The 17,905-nt window shown below is 38.6% G+C and overlaps 1 protein-coding gene across 1 annotated transcript in view; it reads left to right on the top strand.

Annotated features, from left to right (window-relative positions):
- The window catches only part of ITFG1 (integrin alpha FG-GAP repeat containing 1), a 73,589-nt gene that overhangs the window by 30,747 nt on the left and 24,937 nt on the right, over window positions 1-17,905 (top strand). The window contains exons 9-10 of the mRNA XM_053987243.1: window positions 5,739-5,833; window positions 13,690-13,862. Of these exons, the coding sequence (XP_053843218.1) occupies window positions 5,739-5,833; window positions 13,690-13,862 (268 nt within the window). The remainder of the gene's footprint in view (window positions 1-5,738; window positions 5,834-13,689; window positions 13,863-17,905) is intronic.

Raw genomic sequence — 17,905 nt, 5'->3', positions numbered from 1 at the left:
GTCTCTGTCATGACCATCTCACTGAGCACCTAAAGGCACAGAGTGACAAAAGAATTCTAATGATTTAATTACTTGAGAAGATAAATTTAAGATAATCAGCTTTCAAACAAACCTTTATTTTATTTGAATATCACATCCAGTTGTACTTATTGTAGGCTTCTTGCCTGCCCCAGAAGGATATTGCTATAGTACAGTCCTAACAGGGCTTTTTTCTTCTTTTTCCTCTTATTGTTCTTCAGAACTGTAAATTGAAGACTCGTGAGAGGGGGGTACTGAGAACTGGGTAAAGACCAGTGGGAGAGATGTATGAATGAGAACTTTGTGGAATATGAAGGTTCTTGTTTTTATGTTTAGAATTATGAAAGCTGACTTTGCTGGCCTGTAGAGTTAACATATTTCATTTTGCCTAATAGTTAGGGTTAGAAAGGACCTCTACAGATCATCAAGTCCAACCCCCAACTTGCTAGAAAACAACTACTTTTCTATTTAACAAAACTATAATAAGTTACAATGGTCAGTCTATGATCTCAGAACAGCCAAAAAAAAAGTTGATTCCATTTTTGTTTTTGAAGGAGCAGAAGTAAGATTACACTGCAGCAGAAGTACAGAGCATTTAAATTAAAAAGGTTTAGATCATACACCCACCAAAAGCTGTCTTGCTCTTCATAGCTACAACTTCATCTTGCTGTATTATGAAACAGTTCTGGAGTCAGTGATCACAGAACTTTTCATTTCCCCAGGTGCCGTTTTCTTCTCAGAGCCCATGTTGGAAAGTACATTGCACAAGCATGAATCTAACAATCCTTGAACCTGTCGCAAAAGAGCGCTTTTGTGACACCTTTTTCTATGTTTGTTAAGGAATTTGAACTTTGGGATTGAGTGTCTTTTGCCTAGGTTTACTCATGCCAAGTAAGTTACAAGTGTGTTTGTTTTATAAGCACCTCTCTGATACCTTTGGGAAGAAGTTTCTTGTTTAGATCTCCTTTGACCATTTGCTATTTGTGAATTCAGTTTAAAATGTGTTCTCAGACTGCAGATTGCTTTTGGAGCATCTTCCAATTCTAATAACATGATGTTGTGTTTAATCTGATTGACAAGTTTTTTTTCTGCTCTCTCCCATTCAAATTTACTTTTAGAACAGATTGAAAATACTTGAGCTGTGTTTTTTGCAAGTGTGAACATTGGCAATCAATGTTAAAGCTCAACAGTGTCTCTCACACAGCCTCTCTGTGCAAGGTGTGCTCCCAGGCAGTGCACAGGCAGTGGCTTTGGGGTGCTTGGATTGGGCTGCCAGCACTTGGCAAACACGGGCAGGGTGTTGGGAAGAAGACTGTGCCTGTGGCTCTTGTTTGAAATACAGCAAACAGGCAGTTGTAATAATGATTCTCACATGATTCCTAGATGGAATAGGACTTCTAATTTTGTCTTTAGACATAAGTACAGGTTTGCAGGTGATGAGTACGTAGGACTGTTCTTTTTCTAGCCCTTTCCACTGCCTACAGAACTTGATCTTTATTAACCATGGAGTTCTGCTGTATCACACTCAAGCCAGAATCATGTGTTGAGAACTTTCTTGTTAACAGTTGAGTTTCTGTTTCTCTGTCAAAGGTGCTCCAAGCTGAGTGGTGCTAGCACAGAACGTTTGGAGTCTGGAGTGTTTGGGCACACCTACTGCTGTAAATGAGATTACAAATAAGATTTCCACCAGTTTGGAATGAGATCTCATTTTTAAATGAAAGTGACAGAAAGACAGAGTAGCAGACCCCAGGAACTGAGTGAAGATCACAGAGGGTCTCCATAAACAGGTAGACCTAGGCTGAAGGAGATTATTAGAGACATGTTATGCAAGGTGTTTTTCATAAATACTTGAAACCAGCGTAGGTGCGATGGGGTCATCCAGCTGTTGTCACCAATGCATGTTTCGTCAGCTGTGAATATCTAATTGCACTGATCAGTTGTGCTAGTGATAATCCTTTGAATTTCTGTCTTCCTTCGTGGAGAAATTGAACTTCAAGATCAGAGTTTAAAACTGAAGGATGTTTATTTACATTGGAATTGAAACCAGGCATGAAGATAGGAAGTGTTTCTTGGATCTAAGATTGTTGATGAGTTAAAGCTCTTAAGTTAGCAACTGCTCAGGATGTTTTTTATGTGGTCTTCAAGGTCAGTGGTTTGCATTCCAGCAGGTGCTCCCAAGGTGGAATCATGTAAAGGTGAAGAAGGAAATATTTTCTTTCAAAACTGGAAAAGATTATGTATTGATTTGTTGATCTCACAGTGTCTTTGAAAAAGCTTCAGAAGTGCAGGAAACATTTCTGGTTATAAAAGATGGATCTGTACATTGTAAGATGTGCTTTAGAAATAAAAACTGGAAAAGAAGTAAGATGTAATATTATGATAGAGATGAAGAATGTTGGGATTTTCTTCTTTTGATTGTTAATTTTCTGTAATACAGCATTTGACTAATTGTGGATTTTCTTAAACTATTTTGCTACAACTCAGAAGAGACTGTTGTTTCATTGATGTCCTATTTCCAGCTCCATGTTCAATGCTGGAGCTTTACTTGAAACTTTTTAAGTTTAACATTTGTTCTGTCTGCTCTGAGTGCCGAATTAATGTTTTTATAGCTCATCTTCATGATCTTTAAATTCAGCTGAGCACAGAGTGTAAAACAGGAAAATAAAGACCAAACAAACAAAATCCAAGCAAACCAGTCCAGTCTCTATAGTATGGATATCTCTATCTGAGAAACTTTTGTGAGGTGGATACAACAATAATTTGAGATGTGTCACCTTAAGAATGGCCTCTCATCTTGTTTTCAGGATGTTTTTTGATAAAATTTATTTTTTAAATAAATTTTTTTTTCAAAACTGTGCTGTAAATTTTCAACAGATTTTTCTCTTATCTTGAACTTTATTTTTTTAACTACTGGATTCTTAAATATCTGTTACACAGAATTGAAGAGAAATTGCAACTGAAAACATGATCCTGTAAGAGAAATTATGCAAATGGACGTTTATCTTCTGGTCAAAGGAACTGAGGAAACTCTGGCCTTCCAATATGGAATATACATCATAGTATTTTCAGTTGGTAGGGACAAAGGCGTGGTGTTTGATGCATATTTGCATTTATTCATTCTTTGATCATACTGAATATTTTAATCAAGTCTTGAGCTTGTAATTAATCTACAAGACCTTCATGTGTGATGGCTTCATGTCTAATTATGTGCTGGTTCTATCCCTCCCATCCTATGGATTAGTTATTCCTCAAAGCTCTGAGAGTGTTTTCATCAATGTCCTGCCCTACTCTGAACATTACCTACCCACACTATCAAACTGAGTTATTGGTATAACAAGATGAATGTTTGCACTATAAGTAGAATCAAACATTTTATATTCTCCTCTGCTCCGTAGCATAATTTAAAATGAGAACATCCTTGTTCTTGTCCCTTTCTCAAACAGAGGAAGGTGTTTCTTTGTCCTTGTGTGTTATTGAAAAGCTTCTAAAATCACTTCAGATTGAAACTTTTGTAGAAATGTATTTAAAATATTATAACTTAATTTACATTTCATATTCAGAAAACATATCTCTGCAACTTAATTCAATTTTAGCAAATACTTCAATATTGCCATGATTTATAATCTGCAAATTGAACACTTTCTTCCATTTAAGTTTAGAAAAAAACTGTAGTCCAACAGCATTTTAATCTGTTCATGCAAGCAAAGATTCAAGATGGTTACATGTTTTAATTGTTGTTCTTGAATGATGCAGAAGGAAAATAGACACCTTCAGAAGCTGGTGCTGGTTTTAGACAGTCAGATTCAATAGTTGCTATGTTGATTTCTCTGTTCAGTGGGAATTCCCTTTCCCATCTCTTTGGATGTGAACTTACTGGATTTCTATCACCTAGGCTACTTCACATCCTAAATTCTCTATCCTGGAGAAGAGAGCTGCCATGAGGATTTGGGAGGGGTCTGGTGGTGAGGTAAAGTAATTCATGAGGCAGATGGGATGTAGGAAGCCACTAAAAGTTTGGCTTTATCACTTGGAGATATTTGGGGAAGTCTGATATTTTCATCACTCCTCCTCCCCTTATAACCCTCCTTTCCATCTCCCAACTTGCTGGTGGAATAAGGGAGGGACCCAGAAATGCAACTGCAGATATAGATGTGCACACAGCCCCAGAGGGAGCTTTGGCTTCACAGAAGTATGGGCTGGCAGGCTGAGAAAGCTTTTCTTATGGTGCTGGTAAAGCATGACAGGACTTCTGGGCTGGGGCCAGTACTGGACTGGAATATGAGTAAGGGGTTCAGTGACAGGCAAATGATCTGGTTTTTGCGTATTAGCTCAGGAGATTTCATCAAGCAATTTTACACAATCCACTTGTCTAAATAAGCTGGTGTGGATTTCTGCAAACCCAAGCAGTAGGTGTGCCTGAGGCCCCTTGATGCTCTCAGCACTTTTGTGATTCATACAGAAATCTATTTTGTAGCATGTCCATAAGCTGCTTTTCTGAAACATCAGACCAGTAAAAATTTCATTTATTGTGGGATAGCCAAGCAGCTGTCAGGGAGCCAGAGTGAGAGGATGTTTGTGGCTGCAACCTGCAATATTTTATAGGTATAATATAAAATCCAGTGGTGGAAATGATTCAAGTAATTAACGTGCCAGATGAGGACCTCTCTGTATTTTAGTGTTCACAGTGAACACTGTGGTTATCTTGAATGAAATGCCCAGCTCCTCAGAACTGTATGGGCTAAAGGGCAAGTTGAAAAGGTGAATTGTTTTTATTACACTGTCAGCTTTGATTCCATGGGCTGGAAAAGTGGATTGCCTGAAATGTGCCTGAGCTGAGGGTGCCATGTCATGGCAGGGCAGCTGTGCTTCTGGAGGGGATCTGGCAGCCCAGGCTCTCGATGCAGCAGTTCTTGCTGCTGCTCCTTGGCCCTCGTGTTCCTCTCCCCCTGTGCCCTCCCAGCCCAGGCAGGGAGCTGCCACTGCTGGCCTGGCCCCTGGGAGGAAGGCAGGGCTGCAAGGTCACCATGGCAACACAGAGATCTCCTGGAGTGGATAATGGACAGTAAATTATTACTTTTTTCCCCACTCTATGCTCTGTGTGTCAGAACTCTAGATGCAAATAGCCATTGCTCGTTTAAATATTAAAAGGTCATTATTCTACTAAAGGTTTTGGAAATACATGGATTAAAGGCACTTAAAGAACATTTTTGAAAACCTGTAATTTACTCAAATTTACCTAATTCTGTAAGCCTGGGATTTATTAGCCATTGTGTTAATCAACTCTCCAGTGTTGTTTTTTGTGTTAAGTACAGATTAAGATATTACTTGTGAACTCATGACTCTTCCTAAAGTCTTGCTGACAGCACAAGAGTTTAAAACTACTTCAGAAAATTAAATAGTTTTTATGGTGGACGTGTAATGGTGGATTGGTATTAAAGGTAATATTTTTTCACAACTGAACACAGGGATTAAATTACTAAGGACTTACTGTTCTCAGTATGTGAGTAAAATTCAAAATTCTCTCAATATTATGGGTAAGGCAATCTTCAAACAAAAGACAAAGATTATTAGGTTAAGGATGTTGAATAGGTCTAGTTTATCTCATGTAATTTTTCACATTTAAAAAAGGAGTAAATTATTCACAGCTGATGATTTCATACAAACAGGGTTTCTGATTTTGCAGATACAAAGCTGAAAGGCTTTTTTTTTCTGTTTGACAGATGGGGATGGACAAAGTGAACATTTATTACCAGTCTGTGAAGATGAAACATGTCAAAAAAGTGCCATCTACCTAACCAAGCTGGGATTGGACCAGGTAATGTGAATTTGGAATAGCAAAGACAAAGCAAAATACTGTGTTTATGAAATTATATGAAGTAGAAATTTTTCAGAAAAGAAATGAAACCTCCTCACCTGTAATTATAGAATACAAGAGATTTGTATTTACTTACTTGTGGGTTCCCTATCTGAAAAAATACGGGTTTAGTGGAAGAGATTCCTAGAATTTTTTATAATGGATAATTCTACTCAAAGAAATGATGGATGCTCCTGAAGAGTCACTTTCTTGATTGCAAAACACTGCATTCAAAGCACCATAACTGTTCCAGTATGAGATGAAAAACAAAGTTTGTGCTAAGCTGGAAACAAATCTAATTCAAATGAGCTTGTTGAGTTTAACTTAAGGAGCTATTTTAGAGTAAAAATACATATGCACACACATACATCACTGAACCTGCCCACACTTCTTAGCCCTAATTTCTACTTTGTTATTAATGAAGTGAATTTCCAGGTGGTATAGAACACTTTTTTAGGCTGTGTATTTTTAAGGCTGGATATCTGTTAAACTGTTGGAGGGTTGTTTGTTCATGACACTACTGGCTTTCAAAGACATGGTTATAGTTCATGGAATAGATTATTATATGTTCATTTATTTAAGTATGTGATCATCTAGTTTAAGTATTTACAGTGCCCTGATTTATAATAATGTCACAGCATACAATAAATTAACCAGGTGTTTGTTGGATGACTTAATAAATGTTTTACTAAATTCATATTTTGCAATGTGAACCTAAAGGCCAAGGTGACATATAAAGTGCTTGTAGCTGACAGCAAGACCCACTGTAGGGTACTCAGAGAAAATTATAATGTGTGCCATACATGTTGCTAACCATGTTATGAATTACTGATTATTCCCTCACTGAAAAATTTTAAGTTGAATTTTGTGCTAAAAGTAGTACCCTGTCTGATCTAAAATTCAGAATTTATAGTTGAACTTGTTACAGTCTGTAGCCCAAGTCTAGAGTGTAGATTTTCTCATTTAAAGAATCAAAATTTATAGAACACAGGCTGTAGCCTACTAGTGAGGAAAATCACTCTGTGTAGGAAAGGAAAGCACAGAGCCTCCCAGTCAGTGCAGGGGGGATGACTGGGATGGAACATGACATCAGAGTATGAAAGAATAACTCTAAATTTGGTAATTTATATCTTTTAGCCTTCTGAGCCCAGCAGCTCTGTTCTCAGAAGCCCCATTTTGCTGTGCACGCTGTTTGGTTGGTTGTGGGTTGTTGGTTTCTTGTTTTGGTTTGGATTTATTTTTTTTACATTCATCCCCTCCACACACAGAACACAGCCAATGGATTGGAGCATTGCTGGATGCTGGGGTATAGCAGAGCTTGAGTTAAGGGTCAGAGCCTTTGCACAAAGCAAGTGGATGCTCAGTTTGTGATCCTTGCAGTGCTTCTGCTCCGGGGAGAACCAGGCTGTGGCCACGTGCTGGAACAGGGGAGTGCCTGGGCTGCTCCTTGGCAAAGCAGAGCTGCACTTGAGCTCTCAGTTTATTTCCTTACTCTGGATAATAGAAGAATTAAAAGGCATTTGAGTTTTGGTCCTCAAGTAAACTTGAGACGAATGTTCTAAATTAAAGTAATTTCACTGTAGAAAGTGAACCCCACACAAACAGCTGGAACCACTGGGAGTAGTGGGGTCTGAGGATCCTGTTGTTCAGGATATGTTCCCAAAAGGAAGTGATGCAGTAGTGGCAGAGGGAAATGTGGGTCAGTTTGCATAATATCAGAATTTTTTCAAGATAGTCTGTTACTGTAACCTGCTCTGATCTAACATTGCATGCAGCCAGTTTTTATCGTGCTTCATAAGTTAATTTTTTCAACAATAAAAACAACTAGTTTGAATAAACTACTTAGTCACAAATACATCAGATATTTAACCTATATTTAATTTGTTTACTCAACTTAGTAATTTCACTGTGTAGTTTCAATTTGAAAAAAAAATTCCAAGTGATAATGACTCTTGAGATAAAAATTAGCAGTTGAATATTGCCCCTTTGTTTAAACTCCAAAGAATACAAAAGATTCTCACTGTGATAGAAAAGAAGTATTAAAAAGTATTTGGACTTTCACCTAGAAACATTAAAGCAATTTTCCCTCCCTATTTTTAGAATGACTTTAATTAAAAATGACAGTATCAAATGGCATGCAATAAAGACTTGTTCTGGTCTAACCTTTTAAAGAATTCTATCTAGAATACTCTATTCTTGCACTCATCTGGAGGTGATGCAGCTATTTTCTTTTGAAACTTTTTCTCTTTTCTGTTCTGAAACAGTGAAAAGTATCAGTGTCTTCATTCATATGTCTGCAGCTTTTCCCATGTGTTGCATGCTTCCTTCAGGCAGAAGTCTATTCAAATATGTCAATTCTTATATTTATTTGGAAGTAAAATGTTTCATTTCACTGAATTTGGTCATTGTGAGGTCGGATGATAAGCTTTGACTAAATCAGTTACTCTTTATGAGAAATGATAAGCATAAACTTTGTGGCAACAGACTGGAATAGATTCTGTTTACCAATCATTTTACAGTTTGAGGGAAATACTGAGGAGCTCTTGTAGTGGGCAGAATGTGTTTCAACAAGGGGATGATATCCCTTGTGGAACTGGTGGGGAATCTGTGGGAAACTAAGAAATTGCCAGTCTATTACTGAAAAAACAGAAGACTCTGTATCTCTATTGTCTTTTTTTCAGTTTTTGCTGTAGGGTTTTGTGGCTTTTTATAAATTAAGGGTGTAGCAACAAATTCTTGTTTTCAGATTTTTTTTTTTTTTTGAGAAATTGATCTCGAATCTGAAAGATCTCAAATGAGATGACAGTCTTATGGAAAAATACTTTGCCTACTGGGCCTGGTTCTGTCTATCCTGCTTATTTGCTGTAGCATTTGATAAAACCAAATGAGAAACAGTTACTGCAGTTCCATGATAGTGTGTGATGCTTTGGGATGAAATGCATAACAGTCAGCAGTACACATCTGTACAATTAGTGGCTCTAAAACTTACACTGAGGAGAGGCAGGCAATGGCATGTCAGGTTTTGGAGTTGTTCCAGTAAGATCCTGTCTGTCAGGATATTTCTCATGATGTCTTTGGCCCAGCTGGATGGCTACTGGAAACTCAGGCCAAGCTAGGAGAATTATTTCAAGAATAACCTTTCATCACAGGTTTTAATTTATGTGATGCTGGTTGGCAGGGGGGAGTTAGAAATATCTCAGATTCTTTTCTTTCAGATGGTGGAGCAGAAGTAAAGGCCAACAAAATACACATGAGTGGCTTAAGAAGACACAGACCTCCTAAGGTTTTAAAGGAATGGGAATGTTTCCATAGCAACAGCCGAATTGCTGTCAGATCCAAGTGGAATCTTATATGCTGGTTCAGATTGTGGCAGGTGTTAGGACACCTCAGACTTCTTTAAATTCACCTGCAATAGCTACAGTCTAATCTGGGAAATGTTTTGAAGTCCTTGGTACTGTTTAATGTAGGAACTGTAGATACTGTGATATTCTTAGAGATGACTAATTTGTCTTTAATTTTGCCAAGTATTCAGTATGATTTTTCATTTGTTTCCTGAGGCAAACACTATTATTTCAGTCCCTTCATCTGAGAGTTTCTTTGTGGGCTTGATGATTCTTATAACCTTTTTCTGTACAACTGAAAGGTTATAGTTTTATTCCTCTTGGAAATAGAGCAGGTCTGAAGTAGAACTCAGCAGTACATCCTGCAGCAAACCCCAGGTCCTCTAGGCTAGAGAGGGAGGTGACAGCATCGATTATCAGCTGCAGTCAGTCAGTGTCACAAGGTTTTCCTCATTCCTGTGTAACAGGTTAAAGGGAAATGGATTCAGCTGCTGTAGTTTTTATAAATGTCATATTCTACAAGATCCTCTAATCATTTCTATGTTGCTTCTCTTTCTGAAAGCAGCTGGGGGCTGTGAGCATTGAAAATGTGACTTTTACTGCTTTGGTTACTTTTTTCTGTGGATTGTCATCTTCTGGGCTTTGAACACCATAAGTTAATGGTGTAAAGCACAGTAATTTCCTCAGCTGTTAAGGGACTCAGGTGGCCCTTGCATGCACTGAAAGCCTAATGCATGCTGAAATCCTGCAAGTTACTTGTTGTGTGCAGCTGAACTGCAGTGCACTGAGAGAGGGAGCCCTGGGGAAAGGACTTGTGTTAATTCTGGTGCTGGGACAGCTCTTTCAGGCCACTCCTGATGCTCATCTTTGGCATTCCCAGAAAATGCATTGGCCAGGAAGGGGCTACTAATTTCCCAGCTTTGTGACTCGCAGCTGGCTCCCTGCCTGTGTTCTGTGGCCTGGAAGCAGCAGCTGGCTGGGGGTGGGCTTTGTGCTTCCTGGCTTTCTGGCCAGAATTTAAAAATGGAGACATGCTGATCCCACAGGTTGGGCTCACAGACCTGCTCACATGCTTTCAAGCAAGAGAAGTGCCTTCCCTAATGTATGGAAGATGAGGACTTTGTAAGAAATTGAGCCCACGACAGTGAATGCAAGGAGCTTTACATTTTTCTCAAATCCCCACATCTTTTTCAAAATGAAAATGATGCTGTTTTCACAGAGCAGGAAAGCATTCTCTTTTCTACTCCTTGGAAAACAAATGTTTGAAGAGTTTAAAATTTTCAAACACTTAAATTTTTTTCCTGTATTAACCTACAAATCATTATTTGAAAGATCCAAAATATCTATATAAATGTTTTAAGTGATGTTAGCAGTGATGCTATGCAGAAGAATTTAAGAGAAAAGGAAGAACTGAATCTGATTTCAGACTGAATTTTATGTGTTCATTTAAAATTTCTTTTAAAAATACACTTACTCAATTTTTTTTTGTCTTTTCTCATCTGAGCTGTGTAGGAGAAATCATATGATCAGAAAACTGGAAAAAATAGCTTGATGTGTCCTCATTATAGCCTCCTATTTCTATCTTAGAAATTAAAAAATTAGTTTTAGTCTTTTCCTATTAACATAGTAACAGCAAACATGAAGCTTAAAGTAATTGTCTGGATTATCAAATACAAAATAAGCAGGAGATTTATATTGTTGACAAACACATTTTCATTTTTCTGCCTGTTGTACTGAACTATATGTCCCAAGGCACAGGAACAATTAATTTTGCATTACATTACACAATAGTGGAGTTCATAGTAGAAATCTACAGAAGGAGTTTCACCACAAGCATGGATTATTCTGAATTTAAACTGTCACTAAGTTACAGCTAGTGCTGGGATGTGATCTGGTTATGCATCAAACCAGGCTGATGTTCTGGAATGTTACAGAGCTGCTTTTGGGAAAAGTCCCCCAGCTGCTGCAGTGGCACAGATAGATTTGCTCTGTGGCAGCATCAGTGGTGCTGATGCTTGGTAGCAATAGGTGATGTTGTGCTCACCTGTTGTTTTGTATCTCATTGTAGACCTCAGGAATGTGAAATTGCATTCTATTAATCACTCTGAATAGAGTAAAAAGATAAACAAATTTGTATTTGTGCCTAAAAATTCGTTTTTAATTTTGTCTCTTTAAGATAGTATTACCATACCTGGGAACATTTAGGAAGTATATGATGGATATAATTGGATTTTACTGCAATGACTGTGTGAATGATACCATGTGAAGTGAAAGCTATATTATATTTCATGGTTCTGATTTCAATCACTGTTTTTCAAAATTAGACTATTTTGCAATAATATTGTTTCATCTGTCTTCTGCATGACAAGTAAGTGCTAAGAAATCCAACCCTCTGAAAAATTTCCCTCAGGGTAAGAGTATTGTCCTTATTTTCTATTTCTTAGATTTTTGCAAACCTTCAGCAACCGCAAGTAACTAATTAGACATGTGCATGTTGTGGGGTGTGAGGGTCCAAGTGTGTTTGATGTCAGGTTTGAGTTTGCAGCGGGTGTTGCAGGTCAGGATTCAGTTCAGAGCCATGACACACGCTGGGTTTGTGCACTGACAGGCAGGACTGCCCCAGCCATCTCTGGGCTCCACACAGCACCCACCTCAGTGCACTTCTGCAGGCACTTTGGGGGCTTCTCTCATCTGCCTGTGGTTGTCTGTAACCCCAAGGGAGCAGTCAGTGTCACACACGATTACCACGTGGCAGGAATGTTGTTGACCACTGAACTGTGCAGCAAGGGGGTCCTTCCATGGCAGGATATGATACTGTCCTGGATCTCATTCTGGTTCCTGAAAGAGCTAAATTGAGGCTTGGGTGAGAGACATGTAAGATTTGGTAAGAGCTTTTGATGTTGGTGATAGCAATCCTTTAAGATGGCACCCCTCTGTCCTTTTGAAGGCATTGTCAGTTAGTTGACGTATAAAATTACTTCTGACTTTTAAAATTACACTGATGCTTTTTTCTGTAGCATTGAAATGTTAACCCTGGTACTTCAGCTTCATACTCACTTGCAAAATCACCTTGATTTTAATTAAGATAAATTTTTATGTAGCACCTCGGCAGTACTTTGGAAAGTAAGTGCAGATGCATTCTGTTTCCTGTCCTGGAGAAATTATACTTTGCATTTCTTTTGTAGTTTCAGTTTGATACTTTAATCTTAATTTCTTATCAAACAGTTCAGTATCTGATGCTTCTGGGGATATAGGAGGGGAATTGAAGCTCTTGAACTTCTAAATATCCATGAATAATAAAATTGTTCAAGCTGAAATGAACCTTAGGAGATCCAGCCTTCTGCTTTAAGCAGGAGCAAACTGAATTCAGACCATGTTGTTTAGAGCTTTCTCCAGTCAGACTTTGAAAACCCCCAAGGACAAAGATCCTGCAACTTTTCAGGACCTCGTTTGGTGTTTAATTAGGTTGTTTATCTCTAGTCAGAACCTCCCTCGTGTCAGTCTGACCATTTTCTCTTGCTCTTCTGCCATGCATCACAGTAGAGAGCCTGGCTCCATCTCCTCAGCTGGCTCCTTGCAGGCATTGCAAGATTGCCTAAATCTTCTGTTCTCCAAACAATCGCTGTGCCCTCAGCCTGTCCTCTGAGGAAATACTCAGTGCCTGACCGTCTTGTTGACCCTCCTCTGAGCACACTTAGTATTCTCAAATCCTTTGTGAGCTGTGGGGCACAAAACTGGACACAGAATCCAGATGCAGATGAGCAAGTGCTGTATACAAAGCAGTCCTGGGTCATCCTGAGCAGGAGCACAGGCAGCAGCTCCAGTGCAGAGCTGGTTTGCTGCCTGAGCTGCTGTGCCCAGCTTTTACCTTCCTGCTCACCAGGACCCTCCCCTCCCTCAGGAGAGCTGGTACCCAGCTGGGCACTGCCCAGCCTGTGCCAGTGCAGGGTGTCTGTAGCTGAGTGTCTGTTTGCCCACGCCTTTCTAGGGCCCCTCTGAATGGCCATCCTGTCCTGCAGCATATGACAGTATCCAGCAATTTGGTGTTGGCCAGAAATCTAAAGAGGCTGCATCCATCCTCCAGCTTTAGTGATGCCTATTGCATTGCTTTGCAATTCCAGGGAAAAAAAATCGAGACTCAAGATCTCATGGCCCTGATGGTTTGGTCTTACCTAAATTTAAAGATTACTAGAAATTCCAGGTGAGCCTGAATTTCAGTTAAGGTGTTCCTGAATGTTTCTGTATTCTGGTTGTATCATTAACTATATTTTCCTGTTCTGGAATAACTGAGTACATAAAAAATACTTCAAATTATTTTTTTCTTTTTCTGACAGAGTTAGGAAATAATTCCTACTTGTAAATGGTTAAGAATCCTGATGAAGTGGTGTCAGCTGTTTTAAATAGAACTACATTGTTTAAATAAATAAAATTAATTTCTTTAACTACTTGTTCTTTTTCTTTTGTTTTATTTTACAGTGGATTCCAGTTTTGCAAGACTTCAGAAATAAAGACACGGTCTGGGGCTTTGTACCATATCAAAATGACAAATCTTCAGCAGAAATTTCATTTCCAATTACACTTCACATTGGAGATTACAATATGGATGGCTACCCCGATGCACTTGCTATATTGAAGAACACTTCTGGAAGGTAATGCAAACCTAGAAATAAAGCTGTCAGATTCATGTTCAATCATTAGTCATAGAAATTACTAACTTTAGTGCATCTCATTCATTTTATCAAGTGACCAAGACTTTTGATCTCTGCTAAGTGTTTTCTTTTGAACCCAAGTGTGCATTTACATGCTACATTCAGAATGCATAATTGTATAGGCTCAAACTGGGACTCTGGGTGGGGAATTCCATCAGGGACTGGAATATGAGGCAGCATTTTAGGCACTCCTCCCAGAGCTCAGGGGCTGATTCTCTCCCTTTCCTTTCCCACATCATCTTCTGTAAATTCCTGACTTCAGCTGTTAGTGCTGACTAGTAACACCAGGCTGCTGAGAGTTGGGGAGCCTGTTCTGTGCTGTCTCATGGAGTGAGCACTGACTGGTGACTGCTGAAAAATGCAGTCAGTAGTGGTTTGCCCATTTTGAGAACCAGGAATTTATCAGTGATTTTTACATTGTCCAAGAGAAAAGAAACTTCTAACCCTTCTTATTAAATTTTTCAGTGTAATCTTCTCATCCTCCTTTTTTTAATTTTTTTTCTTCATTGCTTGCTTTCCTTTCTATTGCTACCATCTGGTGCTAGGTGGGAGAGGGCATGTGGGGATGCTCTCAGGGAGCCTGTTGTACACAGAGGAGTCAGTGATCCATGTTAGAGCTGACCTGAGTAGGTGCATTCCCGAGCTGTTGAGCACGTGCCGCCGGATAAACGCAGCCGGCTGATCGGAACGGAGCAGCCTGTGGGCAGCTCTCACCTGGCACCTGGGGATGCTGCTGCTGGCACGTCCTTATCTTTACCTTGAAGTGCAGCAGCATGTTTGCATGTGAACATGCTTTTGCTTGACAGTAGGGATGATGAATAGACTTGTTTACTTGGGAGAAAAGCTGAGAGCCCTAGAGACCAGGATGCCAGTGAAGCTCAGCAGAGCCAGGATGTGTATGCATGAGTGCAGTCTGTGCTGCACAGCTGACTGCCAGCATCTGCAGAGATGGAACATGATCTGTGCTATTGCCTTTCTCTTCATGTCATCTCTTTAAAAGGTATCTTAACCCATGCTTTGTGGAGTCTTAATGTCTTCCTTACTTGACAAATACTTGTACTAATGCATTACAAAGCAGAATAAATCTCTCATACAGGTGTATTTGTTATCTTCCTCTGCGTGGTATTTTGAATTATATTGGGTGCAGGTTCATAGTTTGAATGTATACTCAAAACAAGAGAGGACCTTACTTTGATGCTTCTGATAGTAAGAGAATTTGGTGCTGAAGTCCAAGAAGTCAATTCAGGTCTTCTAGTGGTTCCCTGAACATGAGTCACCCACTGACATTTTTGTGTTAGAATTCTTCAGATAGTGACACACCTAAAAATGACCCAGTTTGAAGAGTAGCGTGCCTGTGTTCAGCCCACATTATGTGAATCATGACAAGGCTGTGAGCAGCTGAGCTCTGTCTGTACCTCTGAGCCTTAAAATAACAGCAGAGCAGCTGTTTCTATTCAGACACGGCAGACGAGAAGGAGGTGATGCTGTTATGGCCCAGAACTTGCCAGGCTAAGTTGAAGCACTCAGGCCCTGAATGTCAGGTGTTTCACTCCAGGCTTTCCTCAGCTGGGACTTTGCATCTTCTATTCAGCAGCCATTGCACAGAGACTGCAGACAGTCTAGAGAGCAAACTAGAACCAGCCTTCCCTTTGCCAAAGTAACACAGTGACGTGGGAACTGTAAAGTTGCTGTCTGTGCTTTTGCCTAAGCCTCAGAAATCTTATGTTTTGAGCTGTACTATCATGTGTATCCTGAAAGCTGGTGCACTTCAGAATGGCTGCATGAAGATGTATGGAGTTCAGAAATGTACTTGAAGCTGTTTTAAGTCTTAGGAGCCTCTGTCCTCTGGCTGGTGTATAATTACAGCAATGTAATGTCATGTAAAATCATTAAACAGTTTGTAAATAGTTAATCCTGTAGAAGGCCACAAGTCATCTATGTCTTGTTGCAATGAACTACTGTGATACACTTTTATTCTCCTTGCTTCTAAATTTGTTTGCTTATTCAATTGAGTGCATTCAAAATTATTTTTAAACACAGCATCAAAGTTGAGTGACACAGTAATGTATAAGGACTGAAGGTACTGGCAGATGATATGACAAGCTGTTAAAAAGGAGATTCAGAAAACTGAGGAATTATGGCAAAAACAGAGTAAAGTAACCTAAAAATCAAGAAATACATTCCATGTTAATGTTGTATCTATCCAGTATTTGTAAAAAAGTAATGGAAACATGCTTTGTAGCTCGGGATGGAAGCAAGAGTCACTTTTTTTGCACTTAGTATGAAATGTCACATTCAATATTAATTCATTGGTTCTGAGAGACTTAAGCAAATACTTCCTTTTAAAATGTGCAACTGGGTCACTGATTGGAGAGAATTAAGACAGTGTGGGAATTAAATTAAAAGCTGTCCTTAAATTAGAGCAAATTAAAATGAAAACCTTATTTAATCGATTTTAAACACTTCTGGATCAAGCTGTTTATTTCTTTTTCTGAAGCCTTTCACACTACATCTACAGATCTAATTTCAGTGATTGATTACTGTGATTAAACTATAAAAGCATTTTTGTAAACTCTTGACCTCAATCTGTGCTATCGTTTAGGAAGCCTGGTTTCTACTTGCTGTCTGTAATGTAAAGAAATTAAAGCAGGCAGAAACAATTTTGTTCATCTGAAGGTACAATACCAATACATGATAATGGAAGAAAAGGATTAAAATCAGTTATATGCCTCCATCACAACTCAAGAAAGTATTTTCAGATCAAATCCTTACAAATCCCTGCAAAAGAATGAAGTAAAGATACCACAGTTGGGCATAATGTTGGTTTAGTGTCCTGCCCAGTGGGCAAGTCAGGAAAATGATCAATAGCTTCAAGTATTGCAGGAATTGTTATAAGACTCTGCTGTTTCATCTCTTCCCATAACCCTTTGATTTGGAATTACACTGTGTAGTATTCTGACAGTGTGGAGACATTCCTTACCAGAAACAACAAAAAAGGAATTTCACTTGTGGTTGCAGGTACTGTGGGGGATTGAACCTTTTGAGCCTTTATTAAGACTTGTTAAATTCCAGCAGGTGAAGCTGCTAAATACACTGTAGATCCTTACATATTTATCGGTTCAGTTTGAATTCTTGTAACTTCTAACTTGATTCAAAACCTGCACATTAGAATTCAAGTCCACAGTTTTTTCTTCAGACTAGATATATACATGAATTCTGTATTAGAAATTGTGTGTGTATATAGAATAATAATAGGTGAAGGGATTTTATCAGTAGTTAGTAATTGGTTCAGCTATACCTCCTGTTTTACCTAAATGAATTCATTTTTTCACATGCTGATTTTAAATTGACTCTGGTAACATTGGAATAGTAAGTACTGCTTGTAAGTTTATAAGCATCTATCTCCCATCTAATTAGATGAAAGGAATTTTGTTTAACAATTGTTTCCACTTAGACACTAGTAATTGGCATCTGGCATTGCAAATATGTAATCTAAGTCTTTCAGATCCATTTTTATTCAAAGGGAATGTTTTTCACTGGTCAAGTTGACAATACTTAATCTCTGACACAGTTGATATCAGTAAAGACTGAAACTTGGAGGCAAAAAACAGCTGGATATGGAAAGTTGAACAAAAAACTTCTAAGTATGATAGACTTCTAGAAAGTTTTCTAGGTGTTCATGCTCAGTTTTAAATTAATGTATATGTATTAATCCTTTATATGGAAGGACTCTTATGTGACCAAATTATCTCTTCCTAAATCATTATTAGTTGTCACTTGTCAGAAGGAAGGTTGGATAGAGGACTTCTTTTAAATGAAGGATTGATGAGCACCTTGTAATTGAGCAAATCTAAAAAACCAGAGGCAAATTCAATTATTCTGAACGTCTGGAGTAAGATAGTGGTAATTTAGTTGTCCCTGGTATTACTTTAAATGAACTACCCTAAAACTGACAGCATGAGAGATGTATGAAATTAGCAGTA

Source organism: Vidua macroura, chromosome 11, assembly GCF_024509145.1.
Source record: "Vidua macroura isolate BioBank_ID:100142 chromosome 11, ASM2450914v1, whole genome shotgun sequence".
NCBI lineage: Eukaryota > Metazoa > Chordata > Aves > Passeriformes > Viduidae > Vidua > Vidua macroura.
Note: the sequence above shows the minus strand (reverse complement) of the source record. Positions and strands in the feature narration are given on the sequence as shown.